The sequence below is a fragment of the Gossypium hirsutum genome, chromosome D02, assembly GCF_007990345.1.
Source record: "Gossypium hirsutum isolate 1008001.06 chromosome D02, Gossypium_hirsutum_v2.1, whole genome shotgun sequence".
NCBI classification, from domain to species: domain Eukaryota; kingdom Viridiplantae; phylum Streptophyta; class Magnoliopsida; order Malvales; family Malvaceae; genus Gossypium; species Gossypium hirsutum.
Window position 1 is genome coordinate 27,801,529 of NC_053438.1, and position 16,907 is coordinate 27,818,435.

Genomic DNA, 16,907 nt, shown 5'->3' on the forward strand with positions numbered 1-16,907 from the left:
TAGCTAAACCGAGCTACGAGAATCTTAAAAATGTAAAGAACATTAAAAACGGGGCTAAAATAGACTTACAATCGAGCTTGGAAGCTTGAAAAACCCTAGCTATATCTTTCTCATGTGAAATTCAGCCAAGGGGTTGAAGATGAGCAAAATTTGGCTTTTAATTTGACTTTTTAATTCATTTAATCACCAAATTACTAAAATGCCCTTAACTTAAAAATATTCTATTTCACCTATTTCATGTCCATTTTTGTCCAAAAAATTAACCAATGGTCTAATTACCTTTTAAGTACCTCCAATTTAAAATTTCATAGCAATTAGACACCTCTACCTTCTAGAACTCAAGTTTTGCCCTTTTTTTTTCAATTTAGTCCTTTCGACTAAATTGAGTGCCCAAACGTCAAAATTTTTGAACAAAATTTTCATGAAATCATTCGGTACATCTTTAGATCATAAAAATATAAGAATATTAAATTTTTCCTTGTCGGATTAGTGGCCCCGAAACCACTGTTCTGACTAGGCCCAAAATCAGGCTGTTACATGCAAACCTTTGGCACAAAAGACTAGGACATACAAATTATAAGTCTCTTAGTCGAATGCGTGAGGTAGGTTTGGTTAAGGAAATAATCAATATTGGGAAGCAAAATGGCATCTGTGAAGTATGCCAACTTAGGAAGCATGCGAGGTTACCATTCCCAGCAAACAAAACTTGGCGAGCCCATTAAAAGTTACAGTTGGTTCATTCTGATGTATGAAAACAAAAAACTGGCGTAGATAGATATTTTGTCTTGCTCATTAAAGATTGTACCAGGTATTACTGGGTTTATTTTTTGAAACAAAAAACTGACGTAGCTGAAGTATTTTGGAAATTTAAAGTACAAGTTGAGAACCAGACCAAAAACAAGCTGAAAAAAGTCAAGTCTGATAATGGAACCGAGTACACCTCAAATAAATTTTAAAGATACTGTGAAGAAGCTGGAATCCATCACCAACTTACCAAAATTTACACTTCGCAGCAAAATGGAGTGTGTAAGAGAAAAAATAGGACAATAATGAACATGGCGAGGTGTCTGTTATTTGAAAGCAAATTGCCAAAGGAATTTTGGGCTGAGGCAGTGAACACATCAATTTATTTGCTGAACAGGCTGCCAACCAAGGTTGTAAATGAGAAGATTCCATTCGAAGCATGGTTTGGGAATAAACCCTCTGTTTATCATTTAAAAGTTTTTTGTTGCATTTGTTATGCTCATGTGCCACAGGTGAAAAGAAGCAAGTTAGAGAGGAGGTCACAGCCAGGTATTTTCCTTGGGTATTGCAATAATAGGAAGGGTTATAGAATTTATGATCCTTCAAGAAAATTTTGGCAAGTAGGGATGTTGTGTTCGATAAAGGTAAAACATGGAATTGGGATGCTACTGAAGCTAAAATAATTGAGCAAAAGGAGTGCAAACATGGTTCACAAAATTATGATGACGGAAGTGAGTTGGGGTTATAATCTGGTGATAATTTAATTGAAGTAGACTTTGATGAAGAGAAGGTATACATGCTTAAGAAAGCCTTATACAGATTAAAATAGGCTTCGCAAGCTTGGTATGCTAGGATAGATGAGCACTTTGTGAGCATGGGATTTGAAAATAGCCCTAGCGAGCCTACCCTGTATGTGAAGAAGACTGGCGAAGTCACTTCACTGATTGTTTAATTATATGTTGGTGATCTTCTTCTGATTGGGAGCAACAATGATTTAGTAAAGTAGTTTAAGTTGCAAATGAAAAATATGTTTGAAATGCCAGACCTTGGGGAAATGAGATATTTCCTAAGAATGGAAGTGCAACAAGTTCATGAGGGAAATTTTATAAGTCAACAAAGATTCACACTGAAGATTTTAAAGAGGTTTTGCATGGAGAAATGTAAACTAATCGGCATGCTTATTGTACTTAGAGAAAAACTCAACAGCGGTGAAGATTGTCAGAGGGTTGATGAAAAGAACTATCGAAGTCTCGTGGGTTGTTTGTTGTACTTAACAGTGACACGGCCTGATATTATGTTCACATTTGGCTTGTTTTTAAGATTTATGCATTGCTGCTATACTTCACATTTCAAAGCTGTGAAGAGGGTGTTAAGATACATCAAAGGAACAATAGATTTTGGTGTTTGGTTCGCAAAGGCGAACACGTTGAAGCTTGTTGGGTACACTAATAGTGATTGGGTTGGATTAGTGGGTGATATATGAAGCACCTCCAGATATTTCTTTTCGCTTGGATCTGGGATACTCTCTTGGAGTTTGAAGAAGCAAACGAAAGTTGCTCAATCTACAACTGAGGCAGAGTATGTAGTTGCGACACCAGCAGTCAACCAAGCAATTTGGTTGAGAAATCCTTGTTTAACTTGAATCTTGTGTAGGTTGAAGCAACCTAAATTTTATGTGACAACCAAACCGCCATAGCAATTGCGAAGGACCCAGTCTTCCAAGGAAAGACAAAGCATTTCAAGATCAAATACTATTTTGTGAGAGAAGTTGAACAAAGACAAGATGAGACTCTGGTTCATTACAGTACTGAAACTCAACTTGCAGACATTCTAACCAAACCACTTGGAAAGATGAGGTTTGGGAAGTTGAGAAATAAAATTTATGTTCGTAGCATGAAGGCCAAGGAGGAGTGTTGCGAGATAACCATTCATGTAGCATACACTTTTGGTGAAGCCGCCAAGATTGGTGAACTCATAGTAAGTGGCGAGCTACCTCAAATGAACAGTAAGTGGAGACCTCATTACTTTGACGAATTAGAATGCAAACTGGGGTAGCAGGAAAAATGCGAACTAGGATCGTGAAAAAGATGTAAGCTATTTGAAGCTAAACCATGAAGCTGCAAAGCAACTGGGTTTGAAGAACTTGTGTGCAAGTTATGTTTTTAGATTATGTTTTCTATATTTTTAGGAGATTTAGTATTTATTAGCATAGTATATTTTATGTTTATTAGCATAAAATCTTTGTTATTTCTTTCGATAATTAGGAGTTTTTTCTTGTTATAAACACCCTTGTTTCATTGTTCAAAGATAGAGTGTAATATATGAAACTTTAGTAGACAATTTTGTTGTTTCTTCTCTACAATTCTTCATTCTTAGTGTAAAAATTCCAACAAACTTGCCTAATTGACAAGCACTACACAATGTATGATCTTTATTTTAAGAAATAGAAATGTTACAAGAGCGCAGACTATGATCTGGTACATCAAAAGAAAGATGCCCTAGTCTCCTATGCCAAAGATCAAGAGGAGAAACATCTGAAGGAGCAGCTGATACAAATAGGTAGAACCATTCAATCTGAGCGATAACTAATGTAGAAACAGGGTGCAGCTGGTACAATCCATTACATTCAATCTAATGCATTACTAGATACTTAACATAACAACACATGGGATTAACTCAAAATACACCCATTGTCTTTAGAAAATTTAGAAAAAGATAACAAATTCTTTTGAATTTTCAGCACATATAAAAGATCTTGAGTAGACAACTCTGTGGATCCTGCAGTTAAAGAAGAGTCACAAATATGAAAAATATTGACTCCTATCCCATCACCGATAAAAGCTTACCTGAACAACTGTATAGGCGATAGGAATTGAATTTATCAACATCATTAGTCATGTGTACAGTGGCCCTACTATCAGGATACTAGTCTGGATTGACCACAACGCTTGGTGTAGCAATAAAACAAGTGACATTTGATTGAGAAAATTTGTTGTTCACCTGCATAGACAAGACTGGAAGAGAAAGATTAGCCTTGAATGAGTTAGAATGGGAGGTTTTTTAATAAAAAAAAATACCAAAAAAAAAGTATGAAAACAAATTAAGCACAAAAATAAGATGTTTTTTACAATAAATTTCGATGTAGTTTGATTGGTTAGCGGCACTATTCTATTTTTTAAAAAATGATTTTTTATTTGTATTACTTGACACAATGGTAGCATCAAACTGAAGTGTGATAAACTAAAATGTTCAAACAGATCATATGAATTAGATTGACTGTTGTAAAAAAAAAAAAACCTTAAAAGGGCCGCCTGACAATGTGGTGACATCAAGTATGTTTTAGGAGATAATTCCTTTTTTACTTATTATTTTCTTTTTAAGGTACTTTCATTTTTTACAATAACCACTTTAGTCCCTCTTATTACATCATTTCCAATTGCATCCTTGTCAACGATACCACTACCAGCACCTTGTCCTTTGTTATAGCATTTTGATAAAAGTTAAAGTAAGTATAGAGATAACTCCTCAATTTATAAATCGCTTATTTAGGGGAAACAATGACCTGGTATATCATTTCATACTTGATGCTAGTAAAGTTGAATGGCTAAGTTCTCCAAGGTTTCAGAATATGCTCATAAATGACAAACAAACAAATAAAAATTCAACTTTATTAGAAGACTGAACAAGGAAAAAGGACGAGGTGAACATAACTTACCCAAGAGGGACAAAGAAGGTTGTGCAAGGAATCAACATGAAACTAGAGGGGAGCAAAACAACACCCAACAGAAGCAGATTCATGAGCTACCTCTTGACCATGTCTAACACTCTTACTTTTACTTTTTTTTTTGGGCGATTACTCTCCTCTTCTTTTTTATTCTAAACTCAACAAAATTTTCCTCCATTTTTAAAATTGGAGTTGCTCGCAATTCATGATTATTTTGTTATTCCTTACAACATCGATATACCTTACATATTTAGGTATAACATTAGGAATTTTGGAATCCGATAGAGATTTTGTTATTCCATATAAGCTTGTGAAAGCTATAACAAAATACCATCATCTCTCTAATGTACCAAATGCCCTATACCAAATAGCAAAATTCCTCGTGTATAATTAAATCTCTAATCAGATATCAAATGATTTCTAATGATACAAAAATTACATATCAAATTCCAAATTTCCTGATCATTTCATCATCATCATCATCTTCCTTCAGGTGCCTGAATTTTCCAAAAAAATTTAAACAAAAATGCAAACATAACTTTTACTTTATTTGGGGCAAGTACTCTCCTCCTCCTCCTCTTCTTTTTTTTTCTTCTAATTCTAGACTACACAAAAATTTCCTCATCCATTTTCAAATGGGAGTTGCTTGCAATTGTTGCATGTTTTGTTATTCGTTAAAACACCGTATATACCATAGATATTTGTGTACTACATTAGGGGTTTTTGTATCCTTTAATTGATTTTGTTATTCCATATAAATTTGTGAAATGTATAACAAAATACCATAATCTCTACATATTTTGGTATAGCATTAGGTATTTTAGCATTTGATTGGGATTTTGTTATTCCACATAAGCTTGTGAAAGCTATAACAAAATACTATAATCTCTCTCATGTACCAAATGTCTTATACCAAATAGCAAAATTCCTCGCGTATAATCAAATCTTTGACCAAATACCAAATAATTTCTAATGATACAAAAATTACTAACCAATTTCTAAATTTCCCAATCAATTCACCATCTTTTTTTTCTTCTTCCCTCATATGCCTGAATCTGTCAAAAAAAAAGAGTCAACTTTTACTTTATTTGGGGCAAATACTCTCCTCCTCCTCTTATTCTTTTTTTTTCTAATTCTAAAATACAAAAAAATTCCTCCATTTTCAAATGGGAGTTGCTTGAAATTCATGCAGATTTTGTTATCCATCACAACATTATGTATACATTAGATATTTGTGTATTGCATTAAGGGTTTTTGTGTCCTTTTGCAGTTTTGTTATTCCATATAAGTTTGTGAAAACTATAAAAAAATATGATGGTCACTAAACTAACTATAAATACGACAAAGGCAAACGCACTATCAAACAATAGTATAGCTATAGTGAGTAGGGAATATTGTATCCACGAGGACTAAAAGTACTAGTAATTACTGTCTTCTTATTATTTAGCCGACAAATTGGAGTGATTGCGTTTTAATCTAAAATTTACTAAATTAATTTAACTAAGAATGCAACAGAGAATGAAACAAAGAAATAATCAAAGATAACCAATGAGATAGACAATACCCAAGAAAGAATCCACCTAGACTTCACCTATTATTATGAATTTGAATTAAACGATTTATTCACTAGTGTCTTGATCTGTAGAAATCCCTAAATTATATTAATATCTCTTTCGAGAGTAAGAACAACTAACTCTAGGTTGATTAATTGAAATCTCTTTCTAATTAAAACTCCTATTGTCGCATTAACTCGATCTATGGATTCCCCTATTAAATTTGACTCTAATCCGGTAGATTTATGTCGTTCTATTTCTAGGATTGCATGCAGCTCCACTCAATTATGTTAGATCTACTCTTAAATAGGGACTTTTGCTCCACTGAAATAAGCACATTAAACATGAATTAACATCTTGGAAATATTAAAACAAGAAATAAGAACACTGAGAACAAGAATCAAGTATTTATCATGCAAATTAGAAATCAAATAATATGATTCATCATTGGTTTCATCCCCCTAGGTATCTAAGGAATTTAGTTCATAATCCTAAATAGAAACATCTCAAAGTTAGGATTATCACAAGACATAAAGAAACTCAATAAAACTTCGAAAGAAATTAAACGGAGATCTTCGATCTTGAGGGAGATCCACTTCTGAGTTGATTCCGACGGCGTTCTTCGAGTGTTTTCTTTGATCTTCTCTGATTGCCCCTTCTCTCTTCTTCTAATTGGTATTTATAGTCTTTAGAATGCTCAGAAAGCCTAAAAAATAGGTTTTTCCGTGTATTTGGGAAGCAGGGTGTGAAATCGACAAGAGTTGACACATGAGCATGTGGCCAACCCGTGTGGATCCTAAAAACAGGTCTTTTTGTTCGATTTTGGTTCGTTTTTCGCTCCTTTAACTCTCAAATGCTTTCCTAAATATAGAAACATGAATTTAAAGGATTAGAAGCATCAAATTCACTAATTTGCATAATTAATCATCCAAAAATGCATCAAGAATGAGATTAAAAAATGTTACTTTTATAGCTTATCAAAATACCAAAATCTCTACATATTTGGGTATAGTGTTAGGTATTTTGGAATCCGGTATTAATTTCGTTATTCCAAATAAGTTTGTGAAAGCTATAACAAAATGAGGTTGCTCACTATTCATGTATATTTCTTTATTCGTTGCAACATTGTGTATACTATATACCTTAGATATTTGTGTATTGCGTTAGACAATTTTGTATCCTCTAACGATTTTGTTATTTCATATAAGTTTCTGGAAGCTATAACAAAAGACCATAATCCCTTGATATCTCTGTATTGCTTTGAGTGTTTTTGGTAAACGTTAGAGATTTTGTTACTTCGTATAAGTTTGTAATAGAATACCGTCATCACTATTAGATACCAAATATTAAAACTTCTCGCGTAGAATCAAATCTCTGACCCTATACCAAATGATTTCTAAAGATACAAAAAAACTAACCAAATTCCATATTTCCTTTCGTTAAGAAATTTGTTACAACTTACACCATCTCTAACCAGATACATACATACATACATATTGATCAATTAATCTTCTATAAAATATCTTATACCAAATATCAAGATTTCTTTCGTATAATCAAATCTCTAATTAAATACTAAAATGATTTCTAACCCATACCAAATTACCAACCAAATTCAAATTTTCATTTTGATTATAGTTGTAATCCAGTATTATTTATCTGCTTTCAATTAGACGTTATCTACAAATTTTGTTATGGATTAAAAAAAAAGTTAATTTCTACTCTCTTTTTTTAAAACCCTATATATATAGCATATTGAAATCCCAATTTTTAAAATATTTTTGAAATAAAGTTAATTTTCTATTAATTTGTTATTTTATAACTATTAACAGAATTCTGTATGTTTAATATATACTTGCAATTATATTTAATATAGCAATTACAACTTCAAATACTTTTTAAAATTTTAATTTTAAAAATGTTTTAACAATATTTCTCAAATAATACATTTTAAAAATATTAATTTCCATTTAATTTATTTAAAACCTATATATAGCATATTTAAATCTCAAATTTTAAAATATTTTTAAAATAAATTTAATTTTCTATTTATTTGTCATATTTAAGAATTATTTAAAAAATTCTATATGTTTAATATTTTTTGTGCAATTATATTTAAATATACTAATTACATTTTCAAATACGAAAGTTGATTTGAAATTATTTAAAATGTTTTTAAATTGTAATTTTAAAAAGTTTCAAATCATACTTCATATCCTATTTTATTTCTGAACAAATTTTGTTATCGCTATACTTTTCTGATACATTAAAAGAATAATTGGTTCCAAATTGTCTTCGGAAGCTCACAAAAGAACTCATTTTACGGAGCTCAGGTAAGACGGAATGAATGGAATAAAGTTGAATCTAAACAGTGGGAATGCTTTCATGGACTGACAGTTGTCAAACCAGGATTTGCAGCATTTAACGAAGGTCGAAGACATAAACCTAAACCTAGACCTAGCAAGTAGGTGATTTTGATGAAGGTGAATTCAAAGTTATTGCAGTTGGACATACTGTAATACCAGCCATTCCCTGCCATGAGTATGATGAATCTATCTGCTCCACGATATAGGTAGTAGAAATTTGAGATCCCAAGGATGCCAACTATTTCCACCATCATTTATCGCATCAGATGAAACAGAAATCGAACCTTTCACTCGGAAAAAGCAACATTCATCACATTCACAATCCACCTTGGCCCACAAACCAATGTGAGTGTATGACACTGACATGCTGACAGCAAATTTCAGTTTAAGTTCATTTAACTTCAACAAGACAGAAGCAGTAGTCACCAAATAAATTGTCTAGTACAGAGGTTCTTTTATCACCCAACAAACCAACAATTGCAAAATCTGAGGTTAGTGATTTTGTCAACTTGCATCGCCACACAAGTTTGTTGGCAATTATCTCCCGCCCAATTCATACATGGTTAGCACAGAAGCTATCTGCAATTATTGAAAATGGCTGGGTGAGGATGACAGTCATGGTTGCCTAGGTACTTCATACCTTCCGAACCAAGAGGATCACTGACCTGTCCAAGTAATGTCTCAGCTATGATTTGTCATCATCTATCATCTGCAAGATGACGCCTGATGACTTTTCTTTGTTCATCCAACTCGTAGCAGGCTTTAAATTCAGAGCTTGAAAAGAAGGCCTCCAAATTAGTGATTTCATACTCTTCAGCCTACACAATGTAATTAAAATCCATAAATTAATATGGTCTAACATCATTAGCAAAAGAACAACGTCAAGTTATGGTACCTTGGCTTGCAGATCTACTACTTTTACATCAACATAGTTAAGCATTTGAGTTGATCCAGAAAGTATCTCTTCAAAGCGCATTGCATCATTCACAAGCTCCCTAAGAAGTACAAGTAGCAGTCCATGGTAGTCCTTCTTGAAGGTTATATATTGCCTGAAGCTCTGCAAAATACATCAGATTCTTCTCAGCCTCACTACGACAAACATATTTCGTTTTTTGAAGAATGAAAACAACCAACTTTTGGCCTTCAAAACATATCTAACAATCAACAATTCAACCAGAAGAGCATAAGCAAATTTCTTTGTTGAATTCAGACAGCTTTTAGAGAATCAATTAAAGCTGTAAGATATTCGATTCCTCTCACAGCCTAGCCTACCAATAATAAATTGCTTTTAATTTAGAAGTTATGCATTAGACAATCAGAAATTCTCTGGAAAAAACAATTAGCACATCTGGCAAATTGCATAAGAAAATCTAAGGGTTTGAATAGAGACAGAATTTAGATAGAAAGCAATAAAGTGAGCAATGCATCATGTATGAAACTCTTAAAAAAGAGCTTATAAACCAAGTTCATGTGACAGAGAAATGCCCAGAGATTATAACTCCAAAATCAGTGAAAATTTAAATAATTAGGATCATAGCTTGATATGCAGCATCAGAAGATAGCAAGGCATGAGATAATACTATATCAAATGGTGAATTCACTCATACATAAAGGAATAGGCCTAAACACAACAAACTAGCAACTGCCAAACCATCAGAATAACCACATCAATGTATAAGCGCCATTCTTCAGAAATGCAGGCCATGAGAATACCATCTGCCCCAAATAATGTATTGCCAAAATATAGAGGAAAAAAGTACAAAATACTTCATACTTATTCTGGACAAACATATAAGAGGGAAAAACATACTGCATTATGGCATTTTTTTAAAAGTATTTCCATATTAGCACCTTATGGAGAAAGTTCTTGAAAGAGAGTGAACCTCCGGTTATACCTTTCGTAGGGCTTTTTGAACCCCAAACTTTTGTGTTGAAATGAATGACTCAAGAAGGACCCGTATAGCCATGTCCACATCTTCTTCGGTGACATGCTGCCTAAGGTGCATCCTGGCATGTGCTTCAGACATCCTGATCATCGATTCAATATGCCTAACTGCAATAGGGACGCCTTGTCCACGCTACACAGACAATTAAGAAAGCATTAGGGCAGTAAAGTAAAATCACTTTCAAAATCACCAGCAAAATGAGAAAAGGAATCTTACAGAAGATTCTTTTCGCAAATCAGCGTAAACTTTAGTAAGCTTAGCCATATCCTTTTCATGGAACCTTGGGAATATATTCAACTTGGCATAGGTTAAATATTTCCTTAGTAATTCTTGAGAAAGAATCTGCAATGCAAACGTAAAAATTCATATGATCATTTGAAGAACAAGGTCTAAAAAGTACAATCAGTTAGGATAATAGAACAGCCACTATGAACCTTTGAATCGGCTAGTCCAACAGGGGCTTGACTCTCTTCTTGGGATTCACTGAAGGCTTTGTCATCTATATTAGCACCCTTAGGTTGTGACCTGAAATGGCTGTCAACTACAAACTTTGCAAGCATTTCATCTGTTACAGGATCAACAATATCCTGCATTTGAAATTAAGTTTTTTACCTTAATCCTACTAAGGTCTGGTAATAGAGCTTTGCAAAGAAAACTAAATATTGAGCACCGAAGGGAATAACCTTAACAACACATAGGATGTCAAAACGAGAGACAATGGGATCTGTCAACTCAACATTTTGAGAAAAAGTTTTTGAGGAATCATATCTGCAAGCAAGCATGCGTATTAGTTTTATGAATTGACTCTTAACCAAAATAAGACATCCGGGAATCTAAAAAAAGAAGATTCTATGTGAGAAGGATGAATGGGATTAAACAATTATTAGAAAACCAAACAAGACCAGTCATTTCAACTGGTTGAACCCAAATTACATTAAACGATTACTGTCGAACTGATCAGAATTACATTGAAGTGGATTACGGTCGAACTGACCAGAATTGCTAGAAAACCAGAAAACAGAAAAAACAATTAAAAACCAGTAAACCGGATGTTTTTTCTTTATCAAGTTAGGAAACCAAAAAACTTTGGAGGTTTTATATGTTATGGGCCTTTTAACCCAATTTTAGAGAAATTTTACTTTGAACTGTTTGAAACGAAACCAGGAGTCCAGCCAATTCCAGTTTGGGTTTTTATTCATTGGGAATAATAAGGAAATGAATCCAAAGAGTGAAGCAATCCCGTTGTTGGTGCACCATATGGTCTTTGTATGATGCGCTAAACTCTAAACGATGAACCCATTGGCCAAATCATCATCTCATATATAAACCATCCATACCTTCCTCCAATTGGATTTGCGGCAGCAATGACCGAGCAACGAGCCTGGAGAGACGTTACTATCCCAGCTTTTGATATGCTAATGCTTTGCTGCTCCATTGCTTCATGGATACTCACCCTGAATGCACAGATGTTCCAATAATTTTAAAGCTCAAGTAATATCCTAAAAGAAGAAAAGTAAAGCAAACGACAAAAGGTGTTTGCTGAAGTTATCTAATTATAGTGGTTAAATTTACGCCAGGCTTTCCCTTACCTGTCTTGATCATTCATTTTATCAAATTCATCAATAAGACAAATCCCTTTGTCAGCTAAAACAAGGGCTCCTCCTTCAAGGGTCCACTCCCTGGTTACTGGATCCTTGTGCACTGCTGCTGTCAGCCCCACGGCAGAAGCCCCTTTGCCAGTGGTATAGACAGCTCTCTGCCCCGTCTTTTCAACATACCTTCAAATAAAAACCTTCAAGTTTCAAATGCATGTTCAAGATATCTGATTCAAACCAAAGAACTGAGAGAGCTAGCTCATACTTAAGGAACTGTGATTTTGCTGTGCCTGGGTCACCTAGAAGTAGTACATTTATGTCTCCACGGAGTCTGTGTTTCCCTTCTACATTTTTCTCCTGGCCTCCAAACATAGCAAGAGCTATTGCAGTTTTTTTGTCTTCATGACCATAGATTGAGGGGGCAATGGACTTTATTATCTGAAAAGTGGATCATCAAGCATTCAAATTAGAAATTGACCAAAAGAGAGAACTCCAATATTCGTTGCAGAACAAAGGGACAGTTCAGAATAAAAGAACAGTATCATGAACGACGAACCCTTTCTCCTATTTGTGGATCCCTGGCCAACTTCTCAATGTCTTCCTTATCTTCCTGAGTGAGTTTGTAGGCAGAAAAGAGATCCTGTTTCTTTGCAACATAGTTTGCCTCAACCACAGTGGCAAAGACAGGAAATCCATTTTTTGTGTTCAATGACATATCAAAATTATTTGTGTAAATGCCTGTGACTTCCTGAAAAAGTGACATGGGACGCAAAACAAAAATTGGTATTCCTGACAGAATAAATAGGTACAAATCAAATATAGGAAGAAGATCCTACAATTTCTTCCCCAGGACGGGCACAGTCAATTAGATCATTGAGCAATATTACTTCCTTGTATCTTGGAAGCCTTCCAGCAGGCACAGTTCCTGGGCTTTCCTGAAGTGTGAGCTTCTGGTAGTTCCTGTATACTGTCTGCAACGAGGCAACAAAGAACATAGCGAAAAATGAAAACAGGGATATTACTTTTAATTGGATGTTGATTGGAACGAAATTTATTAAAAAACAAAGCCACAGCTAAGATTAATCCAAACTTATTTGCAGTTTAGCAGGAGCTGTTTTGATTCTTAATAAGAAACAGAAGCTCAAAAACATTATCCAGCTTATAATCCTTTTTTGTATAGAAAAACATACAGAAGTAACTACAGGTGCACCGGAAGGGGGAAAAAATTTACCCGCTCAATGTTGACAGTGAATGGGCCCTTCGATTGGCATTCGGGACAAGACCCAACCTTAACCTCTGAATATGAATTTTGAAAGAACGGTCCCAAAATTGATCCGCACTTGTTGCAATCATATTTTACCTGTTGCAATTGGGGAAAGACCCCAGATCGCCTAGTCACAACACCCCCAATACGAACCATGGTGTTCAAATGGATTTGCCTAGAAACGACAAAATGAGAAGTAAAAAACTGAAACAATAGCAAAATAAAATTGCCAAATTGTGATATAAGAAAAGAAGAATATTCTACATTACCTAATATCACGAATTTGATCATAAATTGGAAGGTTTGTAATGCGGATATATATCTTCTGATGGATGTTTTTGTAGTTTGGATGCAAATCAAAGACCACCCTTTGGGCAACATCTTCCATAACTACTAGGACAGATTGAGGGGCATCAGCCAGCCAGATTGCGATATTAGGATGAACGGAAATGAACTGCTTGTAATCAATCTCCAAGCTGCACTTGTTGGCTGCAAAATGGAACAATGAATAGCGCATACAGCATATCAATTTGTCACTTTTAATATTGATCAAATATTTTGTTTGTGCATTTAGTTTTCAGAAACTACAGGTTAAGGATGAATAGATGCTTTACCTGACACCACCTCATTTATGAGGCGTACATATTCTATGTCCCCATGTCCATTTTTTGGGTTCACATATGTAAGTATGAAATCCCTGAACTTTTTGAATATGAAGCGACGCACTTCATCTCTAGTAACCCACTCTCTCAATGTTCCTTGGACACGGTACATCTCAAACTCACCTTGATCATCACCTTCATCCTAAATACAACGAGGAAAGTTAGATGCCATTTGAAATGCCAACATTATTGAAGCTGAGGAGAGGTCTGAACCTCGTAAGGGTAATCATCAGTTCGATCAGTCATGGGGACATCGTCCCTTGAGTGGTCTTGCTGTGACCTTCCTGGTGAACTCTGCAAGCCATCAGTGTCGTCATAGCTTCTTGGGGCAGATGGAGGCCTTAAATCAGCCCTCTGTCGCTTAGAAGGCCTATAATTGTCATCATCTGTGTCTGCGGTCATCATTTCAACCCCATATATTAACCACTTCATATAAGACAGAAAAAAAATAATGGACCAGATAGAGAAAAAAATGGGAAGCTATGTAGCACTCTACCGACCCTGATCATGGAGAAGCTGAGGGAGCTTGCGGTTGGGGATGCGAGCATCACGGGCATCAAGTTCCAACTCGGCAGCCCTGCGATCCTGCATGATCTGATCCAAATCTCTCTCATCCTCCACCGATTCATCCAACCCCACTGATTAGTACTGGTCCTGCGCACCCATCTCCCTGTAATCATCCATGAAATTATCATTGTAGAGATCTTCCCCATCGTCTTCCTCTTCGTCCACCTCATCCGGTTCGTCTCTTATTGCCTCAGGATCCACCGCTGCCTCTTCCTCGTCCGATGAGTGGCTGTTGTCATGGGGCAACTGATCCGTGTTAAAACCTGCAGATGTCGGCGATTCTGGTGTCGACGGAACCGGATTTCCGGAATCTTCTCCAGCCATTCTTATGGATTCTCTTTGCCCGCTCAATCGTATCAAGAACGGTAGGCCCTCTCTTAGGGCGCACAAATAAACGATAAAACCCTCTTTTTTGGCGCGAAGTTTTGGCGGCAAAATGGTGTACATGTCATTTAATACTTATCGTATCCGGTTTTTTTTTTTTAATTTTTCGGTTTGCTGGGCTTGGGTTCGGTTCTGAAGTCTATTTTTTTTTGTTTGAAAATAATATTATTATTCTATTTTACAAAATTAATTTGAATTCATAATAAACTTGATGATAATGTTTACATATTTTGTCAAAATGGTGTTAATTATATTGTTAAGTCTGGTTTTTTGCTATCAATCTTTATTCTTTTTTCAAATTACTTTTTTAATAAATTTGATGAAAATATTATTAAAAAGTTAATGGAATGATATAGAATTTTATATGTGAAATATTTTTATTTAGATGTAATTTATTACTTAAATAACCTAATAAAATAATTACATGTGGAAAATAATAAAATAAATAATTCATTAAGTTAAAAATAACTTTTAATTTAAAGAAAATAAATTAAAAATGTTCCACGTTATTCATATTATGTTTTTAATGATACTTTCATTAAATTTATTAGAAAAAGCAGTTTGAAAAAAAAAGTTGATGATAAAAAAATTCAAAAATATAATTAAAGTTATTTTGACAAAAACATATAAATATTAGTAACCAAATTTATCATTAAACCTTGATAATATGATACAATATCAATATAAAAATAAATCTCACTACCACATACTTATTAGGTTTCATTAGGTGATCTTTGTGATAATTTTAATCTATTTCCGTTAAACCAAAACAAAATAATAATAATAAATCAAAAACTTTCAAAATTGTCTATATTTTCTCACGTAACGTATAATTTTATTTATTTATTATATATGAGATTTATAATAATTAGTTTTTTAATTCTACATACGTTGAATGAGATTTTACACTTTTAACTTTTTAATTAACTTTTAAATAATATATTTTAATTATTGTAATTAATTTTAGATTCATTATTTGAATTTTTAAATATATTTAAAATATATTAACTTATTTAATAATTCAAAATAATAAAAAATAAATATTAAAATATTGATATTTTATATATGTACGATTGTCGAAGCTGTCAAAAATAAAACCTACTTGAAAATGAATAATTAGTAGAAGGGAAAAGTATGGTCGAATCCACAAAGATTGATAGAAATTGTATTCCTTCGACTAAAACAAATAAATTAAAGGGAAACAAGGGTTTTGTTTAAAGAAAACTTAAAATTTTAAATTAAGAAATTAGTAAAAGAAAATAAATCAATAATTAAAATTTTAGAAAAATTTGATGAGATGAAATTCTAGTTAAAGTAAATTCTTTGTTTGATTCATGGGTTTGACCATTGATGCAAAAATAAATTTCAATGTTATTTAATAAACTGGTTATAGTTATCGACAATCGTCTGGTAACCTAATTTCTTCTTACCCTTTCGATAATCTACACAATCGTCATTAATTACTTCCCTTATTGATAAACAACTGATTTGCCATGATTTATATTGTTATTCATATCTCTTTTCACATGATTTTAACTTGTTTAATAGCTAAATCAAGTCATTTTAGTTCGAATTTATGTTTTTATAATTGAAGTAGTAATTTATGCTTTTTAATAGTTATCATAGTATTTTAATACTTAAATAACGAAGTATGGAAGTCGCAACATCGAAGACAAGCATAAGGAAAGGCTACAAACAAAGTCGATGTCGCGACAAGCAAAGCGCTTCTCATCGCAACGTCGCAATGATTTCACAAACGCGACAATTGCGTTTCCAATGGGCAATTCAGGGTCTTTTTCTGGTTGATGTATTAATTAAAATGGCATCTTAGCCTTTCGATTATAACCAAAATTAGGTAATGGGGATTGAGACTTCATCAGATTTCATACTTTCGATTTTGGTTTTCAATTATTCTTTAGTTTAGCTTTCTTTTATGTTTTTTTAAGTGGAATTCTTCTATTACGAAGTTAGGCAATTGCGAGCAAAAATTGTTCTGAATGCATGTTGTTACCTTGATTAACCCATGAGCATTCATTTCCCTATTCTATTTACTTTTATCTCTATCATTAATTTAATTAATTGATTGCTTGTATAAATAGTAG

At 33.6% G+C, this 16,907-nt stretch overlaps 2 protein-coding genes across 2 annotated transcripts; both read right to left on the minus strand.

Annotated features, from left to right (window-relative positions):
- Positions 1-8,672: 8,672 nt before the first annotated feature.
- LOC107910656 (DNA replication licensing factor MCM2) lies at positions 8,673-14,805 on the minus strand. The gene is made up of 17 exons (XM_016838591.2): positions 14,355-14,805; positions 14,068-14,246; positions 13,807-13,996; positions 13,462-13,681; positions 13,160-13,367; positions 12,765-12,899; positions 12,485-12,676; positions 12,194-12,366; positions 11,923-12,111; positions 11,671-11,787; positions 11,017-11,101; positions 10,768-10,920; positions 10,550-10,675; positions 10,283-10,465; positions 9,283-9,444; positions 9,053-9,205; positions 8,673-8,966 (listed from the first exon to the last, which is right to left on the minus strand). Exons 1-16 carry the CDS (start codon positions 14,443-14,445, stop codon positions 9,086-9,088), a joined length of 2,523 nt encoding a protein of 840 aa, XP_016694080.1. The 5' UTR covers positions 14,446-14,805; the 3' UTR covers positions 8,673-8,966; positions 9,053-9,085.
- On the minus strand, positions 14,355-14,821 carry LOC107910657 (DNA replication licensing factor MCM2). The gene has a single exon (XM_016838592.2). It carries the CDS (start codon positions 14,743-14,745, stop codon positions 14,497-14,499), a length of 249 nt encoding a protein of 82 aa, XP_016694081.1. The 5' UTR covers positions 14,746-14,821; the 3' UTR covers positions 14,355-14,496.
- Between the last annotated feature and the right edge of the window lie 2,086 nt (positions 14,822-16,907).

What these genes read in the sequence shown, in the direction of transcription:
- LOC107910657 (XM_016838592.2), bottom strand. Translation starts at nt 14,745, where the DNA reads ATGGCTGGAGAAGATTCCGGAAATCCGGTTCCGTCGACACCAGAATCG.
- LOC107910656 (XM_016838591.2), bottom strand. Translation starts at nt 14,445, where the DNA reads ATGCAGGATCGCAGGGCTGCCGAGTTGGAACTTGATGCCCGTGATGCT. An exon ending in ACATCCTATGTGTTGTTAAG is followed by an intron (nt 10,921 to 11,016) that starts GTTATTCCCTTC and finishes TTTCAAATGCAG; the next exon opens with GATATTGTTGATCCTGTAAC. An exon ending in TTGGACTAGCCGATTCAAAG is followed by an intron (nt 10,676 to 10,767) that starts GTTCATAGTGGC and finishes TTTGCATTGCAG; the next exon opens with ATTCTTTCTCAAGAATTACT.